The sequence below is a fragment of the Danio rerio genome, chromosome 1, assembly GCF_052040795.2.
Source record: "Danio rerio strain M-AB ecotype USA chromosome 1, GRCz13ab, whole genome shotgun sequence".
Taxonomy (NCBI): Eukaryota; Metazoa; Chordata; class Actinopteri; order Cypriniformes; family Danionidae; genus Danio; species Danio rerio.
The window spans coordinates 44,475,532-44,498,102 of NC_141021.1; the positions used below are offsets into that span (position 1 = coordinate 44,475,532).

Below are 22,571 nucleotides of genomic sequence, written 5' to 3' on the forward strand. Positions count from 1 at the left end.
GTTCAACAAATTTTATTTTGCTGATGAATCAAAACTTTTATTGAAAATTTGGGTTGGGTGGGTAATGGTACACCACTTTTTTAAAGGACTACACCATTGAATGCAAAACATATTTGTAAAAATAAAAAACCTAGATGTTTTCCATAATTTGTACATGAAAGGGTTAAGCTAATGTTCTGTTCGCTTTCTTGAACAGCAGTTTTACGCAGTCGCATTTCTTAGTAAAGTATGAGAAAGAAACTTTTTTTTTTTTTTTTGTGACAGGTCAAAATATACAAACGCTGAGCTGAAGGAACCCATTAGGAACTGTTATGAATGCTGATGTTATTCTTCAGTAATCCGCAGGAAACACGGGAGGACAAGGACTCACGCTGATTTACTTGTGAGTTCTCAGGAATCTTAAATAGAAAAGGAAACCACTTTTCAGAAATAGTTATCAGCAGATACAGTGTGTTATCCTCAACAGTCATCTTTACACCCACAAGTCTTGTCACTTTTATACTTTTATGCATAATGTGAGATGATTCAGACCGCTTTTAGGTGGTGCCTTTAAACACGTTTGATTGCAAAAGGTAAACAGTTCTGTTCATTTACAGCGACCTCTATCGGCCCACCTTAATTCCTCATCATTAATGGGTAAGTGAATGCAGCAACAAACGGTCATAAGAGTTCTCGGAAAATAAGTTTGTCTGTTGTTTCTCCAAAATGCTCAGGGTGTGAATTACAGGGGGATTTGTGGGGATTGAAATGTATGAGGTATGTATGGGGTCTCTTTTATTCTGGGAAAAAGTTCCCTTTGATCTGTATTTAAAATAATACAATCAATAATTAAAATAATAGATATCCATTTCTCCACCCCTATAACGGTTCATACCATTGCATAATCGCGCCAAACGCCAATCAACGCGAGAAGAAAATTCATTCAATTTTCTGAAACCGCCAGGATTTACAGCACTGTAAGAGTTCAGAAAACTGATTTCTCATTAAATATGTGTTTGTTCCTACATAAAGTCTAAAAGTAAAGGCAAATTAGATGCGTATTTGTAATTGACCTAAAGTAAGCCAGATATAATCAGAACAGAATACACTAAATTTCCCACAAAACACTAAAAACTTAACTATATACTTTATTAATAAATTAGATGTAATTTAAATAAATACATACATTTAAAAGGTTATAAGGGTTAGTTCATCCCCAAAATAAATTTCTGTCATATTTTCACAAACATGTAAAGCATTCGGTCATCTTCAAAACACAAACCAAGGTATTTTTGTATAAATCTTCAGATATTTCTGTCCTTTCATTAAAGGTCTATTCACTTCAAAACATTCATAAAGTAATTGAAAGATAAATACACATCTATGAAGTGAATCTTTTGGGGAGACTATTGGTTTGAATGATGAATTTTGATTCTCATATAAACATTGATTGCAATGTAGAGCATTCAAAGTTTATAAGCTAAAGCAGGTCTGCTTGACACACAGCAACCATGAGGTGTGTGATATCATGTCAAGCAGGTACAGTTGAGTTTCAGTTCAGTGCTGGTTCATTAGAGTGCTGATAAATATGTAATGTACTACAAATAAAAGCCAAAGTAAATCTGTTCATCATAGAAGATTTGAGAGGGGAACACTGGATTTATATTAATTTATTTGAGCTTTTTACAAACATTTTTTAAACATTCCGCTTTTAGTGTGAACACTTTTTCAAAGGAGCAACAGAAATCTCACAAATTTTAATTAAAAATATCTTCATTTAGGTCCTAAGGGCGAACAAAAGGCTTAAGGATGTTGGAATGACTTGAGGGTGAGTAAATTATGACAGATTACAGTCTCCTGGCAAATCTGAGAACAGAATGTAACATTTGAAAAAGTCTTTGTGTTTGGTATGTCCATTTTCTTCCCCTTAAATGTCAGGAGTACTCAAGCGGCATGAACTCTAAAAGTGTAAAACCAGATAATCATGTACGCATGGAACATCTGATTATGTTCTAAAGACCATCCTAGGCTTTATTAGACGAACATTTGACCTTTTGTACAAAAAAAGGTGCTGACCTGGAGATAATGCAGAATCTTAAATATTTCTCATCCATATTTTTTATCTGGAGAAAAATCTGACAAGCTTCTCAATTTGAGTTTGATTTAATCTCGGTGCTTTGTATAGGAATACATTAAAGAGGTCTAATTTGTCTAAATTCTCAATATATGAGAATTTCTTTATGCTTCTGTTGAAGACAGTCGATTCATGATTTGAAAGACTCATCAAATACATTACTCCATGCTCATTTCTGATTTATTATGTTTAATGTTTGTCACTGAAAGACATGGTCACATCAGCAATACAAATAAACCCAAAGCTTTTCTCAACAACACAAAAACTGAGTTGTAGTCCATTAATTCAGAATTTTTTTGTTTGTTTTTTGTTTTTTTAAACTCTTGGTCCTTTTAGGCATGACTCTGGAATCTCATGGTTAAACTAAGAATAGCATGAATATCACAAAGGGTTCAACTACACTCAGAAATACTGAAAACATCTGCACAAAAATCTGTTTAAATTACAAACTGTGCCTCACATTTGAAGGTATGTACCTCTGAATCAATTCTGAATCGTTTAGAAGTGAACTGCACAGTCAACTGCGAATCACAGTGAATCATTGTGTCAAGAAAAAAATCAGTATCATGGATTCAACAGTCTCCTGAATACATCACAATTAAATACGTTCACCAACTCACACCTAATGAACGACAGGCCAAAGTAATTGTAACAATCTCTCTTTGTAATTACAGTTTGAACCGTTGCTGGTCATCAGAGAGTTTGAAAAATCTGACAGACAATTTCTCAAAGGCCACATGGACAAGACAGTACACAGAAACCCAGCAGCGATGAGCCTTTTCAGTCTGGTCCAGTGCAGATAGGTATTTTTCTCTTCTTAATATTTCCATTCAGTGTACTTTTTCCACTTTTCAAAGTGATATATTTTAAATTATCCATGTGAAAACACATTAATCTCCTTTAACGTAATGTCCTTTCATTTTCCCCATCAGATTTGCTTCTAAAAGTCATTTAAAGACATAACATGAATACAGATCATTGAGGGCAAATATATATAGACTGCCAGTCAAACTTTAGAATCGGTAAGATTTTTTTATGTTTTAAAACAAGCTTGGTTCTGCTTTTATGTAATAAAAAATGTAGTAAAAACCATTGCCATTTTGCCATTTTTAAAATTCATTACATTTGTGAATTCATATTGTAAATATTAAATAACTGTTATTTTAGCAAATGTAGTTTAAAATTTTATTAATTCTTGTGGTTTAAAGCTGACGTCAGCATGATTAGTCTTCAGTCACATAATCCTTGCTAAACAATGCTATTTCACGACAATTCGTAACTTTTTGATTTAGTAGCTAATTAATACAAATTTGTGTAATCTCATATACAACAGGGGCGTAGATTTGCTCTTGACGTTGGTGGGGACATGCACTCCTAGAGCATTGAACAGCACAAATTCTGTTTTGTGCTTTTAAAAACATGATTAAAGTACTTAATAATATAAAATAAACACGTAATAATACAAATAACAATCCCGTCCCATGCTGCAAAAGTCAACTTGCATGATTTTACTGCAGTCTGGCTTTGAGGAGGTATGAATGTAGAGAAATTTAGAGAGGTGTGTGACACAATTTAACTGTTTTATCCGGATTATTGTTTTTCATAATCATGAAGGACAGAATCAAACAGATTTTTTATTAATTGCACTGCCTTGGTTAATAGTATTACGGTGAACTAGCAGCAAACTTGACTTGGTGCACATGTAAGAGTTGACGAGGATTACTTTATTTTGAAGTTGATTAAAGTATTGGTACATTTCAGTAATTGGTGGATATCGGTGAGACATGTCCCCTCCGTCCATGCCAATTCTACACCCTTGTCGCAGTTAAGTATGATTTTAAAATTTTGGGGGGAAAAAAGGCTGTTACTTTGTACTACTCCTAAAAGTAAGAAGTATCGGTTCAGACGATACTATGGAGCAGTACTTAAAAAACTTAGCACTGATCATTATTAGTGATTTTGTACAAATGATGATTAATCATATTAGAACAGCTAATCCTCATATTAGGGCTGGGCAATATGGCAAAAATGCAACCTTGATTACATCTTTTCACATAGAAAGGTCTCTAACATGGGACACTCACGTAAACTGGATCTGTGAAAAGCTTCACCAAAGACTGTATTTTTTATGAAGGTTATGGTTTTATGGTGTTAATAAGACAATCTTGTACTTATTTTATCAAGCTGTATTTGAAAGTGTTATCAGGTATAGTCTACATGGTATGGCAATCTTTCTGTAAATCTGAAATCAAACATTTTTTATATTATCAGAACTGCTATGAAACTAATAGGATCTGAAACTTTTACTAGTATACAAACACTCTACGAGCAATGCACTCAGAATGAAGCGAAAATAATTTTAAGTAACCCATCGCATGTACTCTTCCCATTTTACGATCTTTTACCTTCTGGAAGAAGATACAGAACTTTCCGCTGGAAACGGAACAGGCTTAAGAACTCTTTTATTCCAGTGTCAATCAGACTATTGAACACTGAACGATAGTGTATGTGATTTTTTGCATGTTGGCTTATTTTTTAAATTGTTATTGTGTCAGAACCTGCTATAGTGCTGTGTGAGTCTACAGAAAATTTCCCCTTGAGGGACAATAAAGTATACAACTAAACATTTTCCATATTGAACAATAACGATATACAGTATATTTCGATATCAGTTGTTAATGCTTCCAGATTTATAAGAGTATCCCAACAACGACTAAAGCCACAAATTAGAGGGTTCATTAAATAGCATAATCTATTTTTGGTGACCAATCATTTTGGCGGTCAAAAATTCGGAGCCTCTCTAATATCAACACACTTCTAAATTCGCATTGTTGCACATTTCTGCTGTGTGAATGGCTCTTAGATCAATATAGAGTTAAAAAGGTCAAAGCTTATCATGTTATTGACATAAATTTTATTGCTATTTGATATAATATCATTTATGGGCTCAGCCCTACCTCATATTACAATGTTTTCTTAAGGATCATGTGACATTGAAGAAGACGGGGGTAATGATAATTCAGCTTTGAATTACAATTATGAATTCAATTTGAAACTACATTCATTTAAAACTATTTAAAATGTAATAATATTTCACAAATTAACAATTCTTATTGTTATTTTGGATTAAATAAATGCAGTTTCAGTGAGCAGAATTGAAAAAACATAAATAAAATCTTACTGATTTCCAACTTTTGACTGGTAATGTATATATACATATATATAAAACAACACAGTTCCTATAGAGCTGGCAGTGGGTCAGATCCCTCAGTTTAGATGTCCGTTTCTTTCAGGCCATAGCAGTCTGTGAGGTCGTAGATCTGGTAACCGCTCTGATCGCCGCACTCATTATAGATTCCCATTGAAACCGTGTCAATCTCTGTCCTGGCCAGAGCAGATGTGGCGCTCTTGCCCGTCCCGTTCTTGATCTTATTGGAAAGGTTGTTCATTTTCTCCTTCAGCTGAAAGGAGGACTTCTGTAAAGGGGGGAAAAACCTCCAGCTCTTCAGACTAAGAGGCCTGCGCTTGCTCTGGCAGGAATATATCGAGTTACTGCACTGCTCGTGAAAGGGAAACGCAGGGCAGAAGTCCCTGTGAGGGTCCCGCTGGGCTCCCCTCATGGCGGTTCTCCAGCGCTGGTCGTAGAAGCGGCGCAGGATGCGACGGCGTCGCTGGCACTGACAGCGCAGCAGACGCGTGAAGGCCCGCTGGAATTCCTTGCTGGAGCAAGGGTAAATTATAGGGTTAATGCAACTGTTGAAGTATCCCAGCCAGAAGATTACTTTGAACACCATATCAGAGGGCTTCAGAGCTGGGAAGAATGACCCTGAGGAAGCGAAGAAAGAGAGACAGAGAGGTGGAGAAACATTTAGTTGTCGGCCAGAGAGATTATTTACATGGGAAATAACACTGCGGCTCAAGTAAACTTAGCCTGGAGCTACTATTCTCCTCCCACGTGCTGAAAAGTTCAGATCGGCAAGTTGACCGTATTGAACCATGTGTGCCTAATTATACCCAGCAGACAGATTATAGACTTCGCACATAATTTTTTTTCCCCCTTCAGCTCACTGGAAAAGTCTAATGCATTTTAAATAGTATGTGGCATGTCTTCTTGCCGTCTTTTCTCTCTCTCTGTAGACGCAGTGTGGGAGCACTGCCAATGTGTCATTCCTTAATTCTCCTCCAAACCAAACAAACACTATTACCTTTGATAGACTGGCCACACAAGCCCATTAGTCATTATAATCAACATGAAGTGCCGTTTGCAGGCCATTTTACTGCAGTTTGACGCGTTTGTGAGTGAAGGATGTTTAAAGAAAAGATTTGATTTTGTCCATTGGGAATTGATTGGAATGTGAGAAGTAGGTGGACCGAGAGCAGCGCATAAATGGTTATTTGGCTGGTGGTTAATGTTATCCAGTGTGATTTTGAATGGAAATACAAAGTCATTTCGGCGGTGGAGCGAGTTGTTGCATTTTGATAAAAGATTATAAAGAGTAATTGTTTACTTTGGAATAATGTGCACTAATTCACCCCAAAATGACCCTCACTCTTAAAAAATATGTTCTTACTGGCATTGATGGTTCCATGAAGAACTTTAATGAGTCTTAGAACTTTTCTATTATGCAACAGACACTTTGTTCTACTGAAAGGTTCTTTGGAGAGCCAAAATCATCCGGAATGCATTGTTGAGGGAAAAATGGGACATTCCTTACTGAGCTTGTTTTTGTTTGTTAGTTTTACTGTTTGTTTTTTCTTCAGTGGCTATTTGTTGTTATTACAGAGCCCACTGGAATACTTAATTCTCATTGGTCTGTTGTTACATTCCAAGGTATGTTATTCCCAGATTACAACCACTGAAACAGCTCATCTGGGTACTTTGATTATCTTGACTGTCAGTGAATACCTCCCCAAAGCATATCCATATGCTTATCTGACATGTTGTTTTGACTTTTTGCCCCCATCCTGTGACTGAATATTATGTAGGTTAGTGTATGCTCCTTTCAGCCATTTTTTGTTTCTGTCAGCTTTGCCTTTTTTTAAGGATGAACTGTTACAGCTCAGAACAATGTTTTGTGTCAAAATGCCATGTAACAAGTGGAATTAAGCACATCCAGGTGGCTGTTATCACAGACAAAAGCTTTAGTCCTACACAACCGATCAGCCTTATTCTGCAATAACAACCTCCAGGATGTACTTATTATCCCTTACTTGTTGTTTTGATTGTCTGCTACTTATGCACAGTGCTTAGTTTGTAAATTAATAATTCCCGGAACAAAACTAGGAAATAAAATTTACCGTGACTGATGTCCTCCACACAGTTTCAGTTTTCCTGCATCATTAAATTGTGATAGCGCAATAAAGAGAATCACAGTCGTCTTTAATTATTTTGTGGGATATAATGTTATAGGTCAGTCATGGATGATAGAAACATGCAGCTACAAACATAAACCGTATAAACAATCACTATTCAGTTCACTTCAGTATTATGTTCAGTATTTAAGTAAAAAACAAATAATTAAATATAATATATATAATATATTAATATATTCTAGAAGAGCCGACAGTTACCTTTGCTGTCATTTTTTTTTCTGACTGACTTGAGATCACTTTGCTTCTGTCTCCCGATATCCTGATCCATTCACGCAGTTTCATCTTCTCAAGATCTCTTTTCAGGCCTGTAGCCAGCTTGGTAAAAGGGGTGGTTCTCTTTTTTTCTTTTGACTTTTTGCAGTTATTCAGTTTTAAGTACTGCATGTTATGCATGTTAGCTATTTTTTTAAACAATTTTTATTTTAACTTTTAAATTTTTTTTTGCTGGATTGGCTTGTTGGAGAGTGACCTTGAACTTTATGGACTAAAATATATCTTAAATAGTTAAAAATAGTATAATATTAAAGAAATATATATATAATAATAAAGAAATACTAAAAAATACATGTTTATTACATTATAAATCATTACAAAAAAACTGGAATGTGTTAATTTTTAAAATGAAAAACTGTAGCCTATTGTTGTTTAATACACAAAAACAAACTAGCCAGTACAACTTTCCTCAGCCAGAATTAAGTCATTTGAATAATAATAAAAATAAATAAATAATAATTTTTCTAGCCTCTCTTGTAAAAAAGTACATTTGAAAATTCATAGATAACAACAATAGCTTAATTAGTATTAAAATGAACTGTAATATGGGATGTTTTTGTCATTTTTTTTACCCAAAATTTAGAATAAAAGTGACTCGTGAACTTGTAAATGTTTTCTCTATTTAACAAAACAGTAGTTCAGTGGTGAAAGAGGACTTTACTTACGTATGTTTTCTTGCACAGCAGATGTTAAACTCAAAAATAATAAAAAATAATTGTTTGCATTGACTAAAATTGATTATCTGAAGTCACACCAAAGTGACAGCCAACCCATCTTCAATGGGTTATTTTCACAATTTATGATGGCATAGCAGTCAAAATAGGACAAATGAGGGTAACACTTTATAGTAACTACACACTATGAATTATTTATTAAGCATTAGCAAATAGTGAATTCATTATCTGTTAAGCTTAAACTGTACATTAATAAGCGTTAGTAAGCAGTTTATAACTGCAGCTATTAATGCTCTATTCTTAACTTACAACCACATTTATAATGTGCTTAATAATTGTACTTTCATACTTAAATTATTTATTTTTTATTACTAAATTAAGTATTGCATCATTTAAAAACCAGTTATTTAATTATAGTTGGTTGTTTTTAAAATCATTCAGAAGAAGTAAGTAAATGAGTAATAAACGATTGAAATTAACATTTATAATTCTTATTATTCAGGCATATACTAATAGTTAATTTTTATCCTAATGAATGCTTTATTAACTCAACTTCCTAATCTAAAGTGAGGACTATTCATACTATATAAATCCCCTTTAAATGACAATTAAAGGCTCAGTTAAATTCTAATCAGAAAAAAAGAACATAAATGACATTATTCATTCCTATTCATTCGAAAATACACAAGTGAAAATGTATCAAATAAAAATAAATCTTTGCAATCTTATCTAAAATAAAATTACTGTACAGTTTAAACATTGCATTTTATTATATTGTTAAATTATTATATTGTTGTTATTTTTCCCAATTTTATGTCGTATTTTGACACTCCTGTTATTCAGCAATGCTTAAACTTCACAGTAATTTTACTTTTTAGATCAGATTGCAAAGATTACTGTTAATTTGATACTGAGCCTTTAATTGTCATTTATAAGGGATTTATAAAGCATAAATATTCCTCACTTTAGATTAGGTCACAGAATTGTACTTATTAATATTTTGTATTTTTTTGTATTTATTATTGTATTTATTTTATTAGTTAATAAAAGCATTTATTAACATAGATAGTAACCATTACTGTATGTCTGAATAGTGAGATATATAAACGTTGATTTCAATAGAGTTCCCTCATTCTAAATTATCTTAAAAACCACCAACTACTCTTAAATACAAATGGTTTGTAAATATTGCAGTAATTAATTTAGTAATAAAAATAATTCATTACGAAATGAAAGTATGAAAGTATAATTCATTACGAAATGAAAGTATGAAAGTATAACTATTAAGCACATAATAAATGTGGTTATAAGTCAAGAATACAGCATTTGTAGCTGCAGTTATAAACTACTTACTAACGTTTATTAATGTACAGGTAATGCTTAACAAATAATGAGTTCACTAAATGCTAATGCTTAATAAACGATTCATAGTGTGTAGTTATTATAAAGTGTTAACGAAAATGAGCTCATGTATAGGACAAATTCTGGACCTTTGTCAATGGGAAGTGGGTATTTCGAATCACCCGATCCGGTTTTCAGTTTATAAGTAAAAAATTGTGTCACATAAACATACAGTACCCTAATGCCATTCCTTCAGCTGCAGTGGGCCTGCGTGAGATTTGAGCTGGATGGATCTCAGATAGAATCTGTTTATGATGTGCTTTCTCGTCCCACACTTACACAACACTACCTGCACATTTCATCTGCCTTCGACAGACACCACATGTGTTAGCAGTATCTCCTCTATCCCTTGCTCTTTGCCCACAGGGAGCGAGAGGAGGCTGGCGCTGCATTATCTCACACATAAAACAGTTGTCATCACCCATAGCATGCATTTCAGTGTCACGAGAGGTCAGAGTCCCTCCCTGTCAGTAGAAGGATATTAAAAATAGCACCAGAGGGAATACATTGCAAGGACGGGCTGAGTAGTGCGGTCTTGTCGAAACAGAGTTTGATCAACAAAGAGATACGCAGCTCTCCCTCTTAGGTAGAGGTCGTCAATTGGTTGCAACTGTGACTTTGAGATGAAAGCCGGTCCCTGGCCAGCTTTTTGGTAATTATTGTGATTATGAGACACACCAGGCAGGATGTTTGGTAACTACTGAGAGAAAACTTCCTTTTTAGCCAGAGCTTCATTTACAGTGTAGAAGCCCTAATCTGGTGCAATCTGGAGCCATTCTGTGTTTCCACTGCAGTGGAGACGGATTTTTTTGACTATTTTCTTTCTGATTTTAACAGAACATCTGAGAAATTGTACTAAATGGGTGGAGAAATGAAAGCTGAGCAAAATACTTTGAGCCTGATTTGCTGTACAGGGAACATTTGCTGTAGTCCCATATGCAGTACAGTAAAACCACCGATCAGAGTGGAATGATTTATCTGACAATGTGTAAATTAAAGACACAGCAGATCATTTCTATAATGACCAGCACAGTTCTAGTAAGAAAATTAATTGGAGAAGGGTTACAGAATATAATACTGTCAAGTGAGTGTAATCTCCTGACAATACAGGCACAACATGAGTTATACAGTTGAAAGCCGAAATTTACATTCAGTGTATAAAAAGGCACATAAGCATTTTAAAAAAAGTCAGATGTTAATGTGACTAAACTTTTTCTCTTTTAGGCAATTTAGGGTTATCAAATTTGTTTCTGTTAGGCTTAGTAGCAGAATAAAGGGAGAGATACATTTTTAAAAATTGTTATAACTTTTTTTGAAATTCAAGTTTACATACAATAAGGGTGCCTTCACATCTGTAGTTCGCTTCATTTGGTCCGGACCAAACACAATAAATGATACATTGTTGCATCTTCTGCCGTCTTTGGGTCGTTTTCACACCACACTGCTGGCTTTGGTCCGAATCAGTTTAAACAAACTAAAATGCAGTCATCTGACAAAATCCACATCTCTCATTGGCCAGATGTTGTTAAACATATTTCCTAAACTGCTTATTGATTGGTCAGAATTCACGTGCGGGAAAATGCCAGTGAACTCCCGCAGGTAAACAAAATCTTTTACTCTGGAGGGGCGACTGCGCTGACTGATTGTATCCCTGCTTTAGATAAACTATACATTACGAAAATGAAGCGCGGCCGCGGCTGGAAAACAGGGTTTTAACGCATCGCTCGTCACTTCAGGAGGAGACGTGAATTAATTTAACTAAACTGCGACATGGTCATCTTGCGGAAATATTACCAACGATCCATCAGGTAATGTTTTTCCCTCTCTCTTTGTTGGTAAAGCACTGTCAACAAATATTTTTCCTCCATATCCCATAATGCACAGCGCATCAGCCTTTGGCAGCTGAATTAGTCCAAAACGCGCAGTACTTTTTGCGGTTGGACCTGTTTTAGTACGGATCATATTCTCACCACAAACTAACCGCTCCAGGGTTGGTTTGAAAGCGTACAAGGACCACCTCTTCAAGCAGGTCTCGGTATGCTTATTGCTTGGTCCACTTTTGATGCGCACTCGAGTACGATTGCTGCATTCTCACCAGCTCAAACGAACCCTACCAAAAGGGGAAACGAACTCTAGTGCGATTCAATCGAACTAAATAAGGCAGGTGTGAAAGCACCCTAAGATTATCATGCCTCTGAAAAAGCTCAGATGATGGTGTTAAGGTTTTGAAAGTTTCTGATTGGCTAATTGACAACGTTTGAGTTAATTGGAGGCACAACTGTAGAATAGTATTTAAGGAAAACCTAATTTACACTGCTTCCTTATGTGACAACATGGGAAAATCAACAAGTCAGAATCAACACATAAGCCAGATTACAATTTGCTAAATTACACTGGGAAAAATAATCATTTTTGGAGACATGTACTGTGGTCTGATGAAACTAAGATTGAATTGTTTGGTCATAATGACCAGTGTTACATTTGGAGGACAATAGGGGAAAGCTTACAAGCCTAGGAACACCATCCCAACTGTGAAGTATGGGGGCGGCAGCATCATGTTGTAGGGCTGTTTTGCTGCAGGAGGGACTTGTCCAATTCACAGCATAGATGGCATCATGAAGAAAGAACAATATGTAGAAATACTGAAGCAACATCTCAAGACATCAGCCAGGAAATTAAATCTTAGCCACAAATGGGTCTTCCAAACAGACATTGACCCAATACTGCCAAATTAGTTAAAATGTGTTTTAGGGACATCAGAGTGAATGTTTTCGAGTGGCCATCACAAAGCCCTGACCTCAATCCTACAGAAAATTTGTGGGCAGAGTTGAAAAAGCTTGTGCGAGCAAGACAGCCTACAAATCTGACACAGTTACACTAATTCTGTCAGGAGGAATGGGCCAAAATTCCTTCAAACTATTGTGAGAAGCTTGTGGAAGCATACCCAAAACATTTGACCAAAGTTATAGAGTTTAAAAGCAAAGCTAAAAAATACCAAGTAAGTGTATGTAAACGCTTGACTGTCTAGAAATTAATAAAAGATTATCTAACAAAAACTCTCATAATTCTGGCATTTAGCCATTGTGAATGATTTAGGTAGTACTAATGGACCTAAAATAGTAAACGTTTAATAAGATTTAACACCAGACCTTTAAAAAAAAAGGGTTATGTTCCTTTTTTAGAGCGTATGAACTTCTTGTTTCAGCTGTATATGAGTATAGTTTCAGGGAATTAATCACAGAGTATGTACCTATGTCACTTTATGAAAGTATTTTGTCATTAGCAGTAACCCTTAGTTCTGTTTGTAATCAGAAACAAGTCCTTCACTGCCCAGCACATACACAAAAATGTGCCATAAGGAGAACATTACCCTGATCCATTACATCCATAATAGTGTTGTTGCCAAAAATATGACTGTCATTTAGAGGGTGGACAATACATTTTAAATACTGAAGAACAATTATATAACCGTATCCCAAAACTATGTGAACTTGAGCTACAATTACTACTCAATCTAGCCTGTATCTTTACTTCCAAGAACAAAAACAGCTATCTGCAATTGTAGAAAACAATCAGTGTAGCAACAAGATCAACACTGCGACAGTGTCTCTGTAAAATTGATACTGAAGTGCTCTAAAGGCCATTTTCACCACAACTATAAATAAGACACAAGATGGAGGCAGTTATGCTTTCATGAAACTAGACAGATCGAGTCTGCAGTGACATGAAAATAGTGCTGGTTTCAGTGGATGAGCTGACTGATATCCACCTTTTTCCTACACCACATGATGCTTGGTGAGTGAGAAAAATTTTATCCTACTCAGTTATGTGCATATGTTTTTTTATGTGCATTTTCAAAATTGATGCGCATCTTGGCGTTTCCATCAGTCATCAGTCAAAAATAGGTGGATGGAAACATAACTAATGAGGTGATGTTATCCAGTTCACAAATCATCCATTGAATTTTGAAAGGCAGTTGGTTGTTTGCTATCCTTATACATTTTTATTTAAAAGTAATTTGTTTCCCAATAAGTTTAATAGTAAAGTAATAAGTTTCCCAAACCAGGGCATGTATTCACAAAGCATTTTACCTTATAAATTAAGAGTTCTCCTAAATAGTAGTAAACGATTTGGTATTCATAAAGCTGCTGAGACAATTGTTTTACCAAGGAATAAACGTATTAAGTGTATAGTAGGGGCAAATTTGAACTCATTGTTATGTATGACATTAGCAGGATTACTAACTGTGCACACAGTGATTGAATGATGTTTCTGTCAGATAGTTATTCATAGAAACATTGTGGAGTGCAATATTATGTTGGTAAAATTCATATAATTAAGCAAATATATTTTTAAATAGTACATATTTGTTTAATATATATATATATATATATATATATATATATATATATATATATATATATATATATATACAACAAGATCAACACTGCGACAGTGTCTCTGTAATATTAATACTGAGGTGCTCTAAAAACCATTTTCACCACAACTACAAATGAGACACAAGATGGAGGCAGTTATGCTTTTATGAAACTAGACATATCAAGTCTGCAGTGACATGAAAATAGCACTGGTTTCAGTTACTGTTAGTGGATGAGCAGATATATATATATTTAAGGCAGATTACCAGTAACAGCCATGATAGCTTGTTGTTTGCTCTCAGTGATTTTAGGAACCCTCTTCACTATTCCTAAGGTCAAATATTAGTTTTAAAACTCTTTGTTAAATACTCATACTCTAAGTTAGAACTGAGACTGACAATCTGACAATATTTAAAAGATTTCCTCCTAAAGCTGCAAGTTAGGAGCTGCTTTTTAGCTTTTAGATATTTCATAAATATGGGCCCAGAAGTGCAACCAATAGTTTTAAATGTAGCACAGTATTTTAAAGTAGTATGGTGGATACAGCAGGATATTAGTGAGTAAGGTAGATGACTGACCAATCAGAATTACGCATGGAAAAAAAAGCTGTGCAAATAAATAAATTATAGTCAAATAATCAAAAATTTAAATGTTTATTTGGGAATATAAATACGTAACATCAAAAAAATCATACTAATATTTCAGAAGAGCTCCAAATGCCTTCAAACTGAAGCAAGCTCTAATGTCATTCAATCCCTCATTTGTGTCATTATAACTCTTGCGCAGTGTACGTGTGGATGTGAGCCATGTCATATCCTCCTCTGTCCTGGTGGCTGCTGCTGCTGAGGTTTTGGAAAACTAAAAACCCTCTTTAACTCAACTCGTTAATAGCCGTGATTAAGTCAGTGGAGCGTTGGGAAGAACGGGGTCAGGGACCTGAGTGAAACTCATTTTCCCTGGCTGAACGAAACCTTTTCCCAAACCATCGACTCTAACCTCCGGGAGCAAGAAAAAGAAGAGTTGATCCCAGAATTTCATCTGTACCACATGTAAATCTTGCCAAGAGATGTTATCGACCACCGCTGCCCTATTTTTCCCCACAGTGACTGTGAGTGGAATACCAGCAGGGACTGTCGAAAACCGCACTTTTGAATACCCTGGAGATGGATGGGCTGGTGGCTTTGAGGGAAAACCAGTACATTGTGGAGGATGTATGCCAGACATGCATATTTTAAAATACTTGTTAATTTTTTCTAACAATACTCTAAATGATAATTATCATTGTTCGGTTGGTTGTTTAGATACCTAAACTCCAGACAATAATGTCAGATGCACCAAAAAATCCTTTCAATCCTATCATAAGAGGCTGTGTTATCCTTTTATTGCACACTTTTCAGCTATTGTGACTTAATTTGGGGTTACGGCTGTGTGTCTGGAACACTCAATTTAATGTCTCCACTTAAGTCTCCCATGGGTGGTCTGTGACAGAGCAAGAATTAATCTTCATATTAAAGGGGTTCAATTATGCTAATAACTCATTTCTTTTGTAATTTCTCTATCAACTATTGTATTTTGCTTGATGACTGTCCATAATATTTTGCTAGTAGTTTTGCAGGACTAGTATTCAGCTTAAAGTGTGACTTAGAGGCTTAACTACACTGTATAGTAACAAAGTCTGCACTGCGCGCTCGCGGATTTTAAACTTTCTTTGGTGCGTTTATCTTGTCAATACTATTTTTCAGAAGGCTATGATTTGCACTCATTAAATAACTACTTTGTCACATAGAGGAGGTAATCTGAATAATAGAGAAGCATTCTGGCTTCATAAAATTAAATCACCTACATCAAGAGGAATAAATGAGGAGTTGGACCTTTCTGTGTTTCTTTAGTGGTTTGTTGTTTAGCTATAATATTGTGAATCATGGATTTTAATGTGATGAAAATGTATTTTAATGTTTGGACTGTCGGAGTTTCATTGCATTGATGTAGACATGAATAAGTGAATGTTGATAATTATTGTTCAGTCATATGATGAGTTCAGTACATAAGAGTTCAGTCGTACGAAAATGTACAATTTTAAAAAGGAGGCCTGGCACCCAACCTCACCTCTAACCCCAACCGTCATTGGGTGATAAGCAAATTGTACAAAATTGTACGGATTAGATTGTACGAATTCATACGAATTAAGCCACTAAATCAAAAAGTTACGAATTGCCGTGAGATTGCGTTGGTTATTTTCCTGTGAAATATTGTTTTTAAAGGTGAAGGTAATTATTTGTTGAGTATGTTGAAATGAAAATTGCTGCACGGTGGCGCAGTGGGTAGCACGTTCACCTTACAGCAAGAAGGTCGCTGGTTCGAGCCTCGACTGGGTCAGTTGGCGATTCTGTGTGGAGTTTACATGTTCTCTCCGTGTTCGTGGGGTTTCCTCTGGGTGCTCTGGTTTCCACCACAAGTCCAAAAACATGCCCTATAGGTAAATTGGGTAGGCTAAATTGGCCATAGTGTATGAGTGTGAATGAGTGTGTATGCTGCCCAGTAATTGCAGCTGGAAGGGCATCCGCTGTGTAAAACATATGCTGGATAAGTTGGCGGTTCATTCCGTTGTGGCGACCCCAGATTAATAAAGGGACTAAGCCGAAAAGAAAATGAATGGATGAATTGAAAATGAGATTAAGCCATCTAACTAATGATGTAATGTGATTGACTGTGGGAAGAACGGGTTGAGTGAGAGGATTGTGTCACACTGAGGAAGGCATTGTGCCGAAACATCTGTGTTTTGTATCACCAAAGAATGTAAAATAAAATCAATACAAAGTAATTAACTGCACTCTATACATTTTTGGGTTGACTCAACTTTTAACCCAATTATGCACTTGACTTGATTTAAGTTGAGTAAACTCAAAAATGTCCTGAAGTTTGTTGCCTTACAATTTTAAATTGAGTCAACTTTTTTATAGTGTAAAGTTATTAGGTTAACTACGCAAGTTGGGTCAATTAGGCAGGCCCATTAAACACAGTAAAACCCAAAAAGTTAAGGTAACTCAAACCATTTGAGGAAACAAACCAATTAAGATCAAACACTAATCCTAATGAGCACAGTGAACTTACTCCATTTGAGTGAATGAAGCGAATTGAGTACTGTAAAACCCAATAAGTTAAGGAAACTCAAATCGTTTCAGGAAACCGATTGCTACAAACCATTTAAGTAAAAAAAAATACTCCATTTAAGTTGAAGTAATGAGGTATTTAATTAACACATTACCTGCAACACTGAGTTCAAAACTCTTTTCAAATAAGTAGAATTAACTTTGTCAATTTTGAGTTAACTACAATCATTTTTATTTTGATATAGTTGACTGTTGGGTTTTAGTGCAACTGTGATTTCTTCTGTAGCCAAGACAAAAAAAAAAAGTCTCAAGGGGGCTAATAATATTGATCTTAGCAGTTCAGTTTTTAATAATAACAATTAAATAATAATATTCCAGTCAAGCTAAAACAAATAATAAGAAAAATAATGCTGTAGAAAAAATTTACTTTATTACTTTATTAAAATTTACTAACATTACTTTGGAAATGTTTGAAATAGAATTAAGAACTGTCTTCAACTATAAGTCTTGGGTGTCCCCAGAATATGTATATTAAGTTATAAATGCCTCTAAATGCCTCTTTTTAGGCAGAAGCATTGTGTGTGTGTCTCTTTAAATGCAAATTAGATATTGCTCTCCCATCCATTAGAGGGCAGTACATTTACAGCTCTTGCATTGGGTACCATGACAACAATAAACAAAACATTTGTGTGCATTTTAAAGTCTTGCCAGTTTAGATCACTAATTTACAGAGTGAGACGTGTGAAAGCCGACACACAGGGTTATGTCAAAACTCAGGGTTATGTTTAAATTTAAGGTTATGTCAAAAGAAATATAAAACACACATGGTGAATGGCTATCTATCAGTGTAAGCCATTTAGGAGGAAATCGCACGTGTATTAGTATATTAGATAAATGAACCTGCATCTCCAGGAGATTGCGACAATACACTAGTAATGTAGTAAGCTTGAGCATGCCTTGGGTGGGAATGATTTGGGGGTCACAGTTTATTGATGGATGGTCCTTTTGTTGAATTTAAGTTATCTTATTCTCATTAGATTGTAAGTTGACTATTAGGTTGGGGAGAGGGTTAGGGTAAGCTGACATGTACTTGCAAAGTTTCTTATAGTCAGATAAAAGTCTGTTAAAGGAGCAGTATAAACAGAGAATAATCAGACAGTCTATAATACTAAAATGGACCATCAAAATAAATTGTTCCCGATTTGGAAAGAAAATTTCAGAATTAAAATTTTATTTTTATTATTATTTACTTGACCTATTCCAGTTATAGAATTACAAAAATATACTTCTATAGAACATTTCTTCAATGAATTGAAATTGTACAAAGCATAATAGAAGCCCTTTTAAGAAACTCTCCAAATCTTCTATGCAGAATAATCAGTTAGGACTTGATTATTGCCTTAATATCATAATATAACTAAATGAGCCGCAACTTGTTCTTGGCCGCTTGAGGACATGGAAACCCCAATAGAGGAGGGAGGAAATATTTTGAGATAAGATGTACTGTTACAAAGAAATGACTATAAGCCTTAGGACTACACAAAGCGAGGAGAAATGAGTGCACGCATTATGAACTCTTCAAGCCGTTGCCTTTATGAAAAGAGGAAAATTGCACACAAGTCTCGCTCAGACCTTTCACTTCTGCCTTCATTATTCTGCTTTGTTTTGACAACATACAGGCCAGTGTGTGCACGACAGCAGCACTTCAGGTTTAAACAAGACGGCAACATTCAATATATTATCAAATAATAGCTCTTGTTGCACATAAAGAACTTCTTGTTAAGAGCGTACACGTTTAAAATAATGTTCTTTATTATTTATTATGTGCATTTTAATCATCCCTATTAATGTTTTCTGTATTCATAATAAATCATAACTGAGCATATAATGTTTATATTATATTATATTATATTATATTATATTACATTACATTACATTATATTATATTATATTATATTATATTATATTATATTATATTATATTATATTATATGCATACTGTATATCCTTTAGAGTCTTAGAGTTTTAACTGTATAACTATCTGAACTGGTGTTTGTTATGCAAAGGCTATTATCACATACTGAATAGTATTTGGCTGATTTTGCAGCTGTTCCTACACTCTATGATGCCTCATTATATAGGCTATTTGCACCCCACGGAGCATAATGTTCTTCGAAAACAGTGATACAGTACACAGAGCACATTATAGTCTACACTCAAAAACAATTAGGAGTAAAAGGTGGAGCTGCTCTCAAATCTTGCTCAAAACTCCATTCATGTCATATATGCACACATTCAGTTTAAATCATTTTACAACCATATCATTTCATCATAAAAACAAAGAATGTTAGCCTAACAGAAAAGTGATACTGCTTTGTTTGTCGAGAAAAGCCCTAGTCATGACATTCAGCCTAACATTTTCATGATAATCCGAATGCTCTCCTGCTTTGTTTCGGACATTTCACGTTTATGTTGCTGTTTTCATTACTTATTAACACATAAATAAGATGTTTTTATTTAACATTTACAGTAAAATGTACTCTCAATGAATATTTAAAAAACAAATTTACTTTAGACAAAAGGAGAAAATTTGAATAAATATCTTTCCCCCCCCCAAAATTTAAATTCAAAGTTTTCTAAAACAGACAAAGATATAGGCCTAGTTATAATCAACAAACATAATTTGTCACAAATTAAATCTCATATGAAACATACCTATAAATAAGATATCTCTTATGGAGCATAGCCTACATTTCTTAGCAGTATCAAATGTCTCTGCTAGAATATCATGAATCCAACAGCTTTGTAATTTAATTTCAACGTCATGTGGTAATCAAAAAATATGTTTGCCTTTTTTTATTCAGCAAAATTCGCATAATGTTGTTAATCATTATTTGAAGAGTTCAGCTGCAAAAACCTTGCTGTCTGAAACTTTCTACTAAAATTAACAATTGTCTGAGGCTCCTGTGTTCATAAATTCACATTTAAGGCTTTGAATAAATTATTTCGTTCCCTCTAAAGTGAAATATGCACGAACATACACATAAACTGAACATAAACATATAGGAGGCTGAGAAAAATGCTCATTTTAGAAGAAATTTCAGACGGAGTTTTTGCATCTGAACTCTTTATGAACTTTTTAAAACTATTATAATATTTTATAATGATTTTTGACTTTTTAAATATCACTTTGTCAGAGTTATTTCTGTTGTGTTTGCGTTTTGAGAATGCAGGAAGCGCAATGAACTTTAATTTAGTTTGAATTTACTTACAACAAAGCTATTTATGCTCGTTTCACAACAAACACAGAACAGTCAAACTTTTACGTACCTAAAGGCAAAACGAAGAAAAACGGTAGCCAACAAAGAATGAACATCCCCACGACAATGGCGAGGGTTTTAGCAGCTTTCTTCTCCCTGGAGAACTTCATGAGTCTCACGGAAAGTGAACTTCTGAACGGGTGATTTTTGGTTTTCGAACTCGTGCTCGAGTCCTCCGGCATGCTCCTGCAGTGTATCCTCAGCACCACTTCCATTGATTTATCTCTCTCCCGTTTCACGCCCGCTTCCAAACTTTTTGTAGTCCTGCGGGCCACGATGTATACTCTAATGTACATGACTAAAATCACCATGAGCGGGAGGTAGAAGGAGAATAAGGAGGAGAACAGAGCATAACCCGGTTCCTCCGTGATTCTGCAGATGCTCTCATCTGAAGGTGGAGGTTCCTTCCATCCCAAAAGCGGTCCGATTGAAATGACCATCGAAGAAACCCACACTAGCACGAGTATGACACCCGCTTTCCGTTCGGTCATGATAGTGGGGTATTTCAGGCAGTGTTTTACCCCGATGTACCTGTCTATAGATATAACGCACAAACTTAAAATAGACGCCGTGCAGCAGAGCACATCCACCGCTGCCCAGATGTTGCAAAAGACCCGACCGAACACCCAGCATCCCAGCACCTCCAGAGACGCGGAGAACGGCAGCACGATGATGCTCAGCAGAAGGTCCGCTATGGCCAAGTTCACAATGAAGAAGTTAGTAACCGTTTGCAGATGTTTGTTGCACAGCACCGAGAGAATAACCAAAATGTTCCCAACGATGGCCACCGAGATAAAAATGGCCAGAAAGATTCCCACACCGATGACTTGAGAGTCGAGGGTGATGCCCTCACAGGTGGTGTTGCTGATGTTGGAGAGAAAGTCCGAGGGGAATTCATCCTTGCTCTCGTTCAGCAGTTTAGAAAATGTCATTTTTCAAACTCCATAAAGACGACTTTTACTGTTTCGGTCCGATGGTGTTGTCTGGTCTGTTCGTTGTGTGTTTCATCATCATCATCTTCTTCATAATCACTCTGAGAAGGTGTCTTCAGATTCAGGTTCTTCAAAATGATCCAAGATATAGCCTATTTATAAGATGCTGTCTCTTGAACATCTAATCACACTTACAATTGTATCCATTACCTGAAAGATAACTGAAAGCATTTTTACACCTGTTTCTGAGGTAGAATGATCTAATAAGCTTTACATAACCACAGTGGCGGTGCACTGCATGTCTCATGGAGAGGCTACTTCTTGTGGCATCCTCAGCAAACACTCCAAACTGCATTACAGAGGCTCAACGTGGACCCCAGTGCTCCAGGTCTCCTCCTCCAGCTCTGAGAACTTAGTGACGCGTCGCACACTTCCTGCACTTCTTCATACCACCACTAGAGGGTTCTGTGATATAATTATACATAAGGGACTGCTTTCATTTTAGAGTATCTGTGGGCTAATGCCATATTATTTAGCAAGTCTTCTAAGGTAAACAATCATGTAATATCAGTGATTTATGCATAACAGTTTTTAAAAATATAATTTTAATAAATAAAAGTGCCATAGAAATTAATGAATAAACTTACAATAATAGACTAATCTATGTAAGACTTAGTTAAGTCATTTGCAAGAATGCTGTTTCATTGAGTTTAGTGACAGTGACCTGTGACTGTTAGATAGGCAGTGGTCAATTAAGTGTTTCTTCATGTTCTCTTTAGTTATAATATTACAAACAGCTCTCTAATTGTATATACCGTTTGTATAACATAAAAAATCTTTACTTAATTAGCATTAACCTACAAGAAAAAAATACAACAACTGAAAATAGGACAACTTTTAGAGAAGGTTGAATGGTTTCATGGAAAGGGCAATGGAAAATCAACAACAACCACGTTTGCACAGTATGAATAAAACTAGGCCACAAAAACAAAACAAT

General features: G+C 35.2%; 1 protein-coding gene across 1 annotated transcript; it reads right to left on the reverse strand.

Annotated features, from left to right (window-relative positions):
* Positions 1–2,282: 2,282 nt before the first annotated feature.
* Positions 2,283–21,925, reverse strand: adra1d (adrenoceptor alpha 1D). The gene is made up of 2 exons (XM_087237484.1): positions 20,653–21,925; positions 2,283–5,939 (listed from the first exon to the last, which is right to left on the reverse strand). Exons 1-2 carry the CDS (start codon positions 21,572–21,574, stop codon positions 5,386–5,388), a joined length of 1,476 nt encoding a protein of 491 aa, XP_087093610.1. The 5' UTR covers positions 21,575–21,925; the 3' UTR covers positions 2,283–5,385.
* Positions 21,926–22,571: the final 646 nt, after the last annotated feature.

Bases quoted from the DNA above. Each gene is read 5' to 3' on its own strand.
- adra1d (XM_087237484.1), bottom strand. From the start codon at position 21,574: ATGACATTTTCTAAACTGCTGAACGAGAGCAAGGATGAATTCCCCTCG. The intron at 5,940-20,652 runs GTACGTAAAAGT...TCGCTTCCTCAG, and splicing joins TTTCTTCGTTTTGCCTTTAG to GGTCATTCTTCCCAGCTCTG.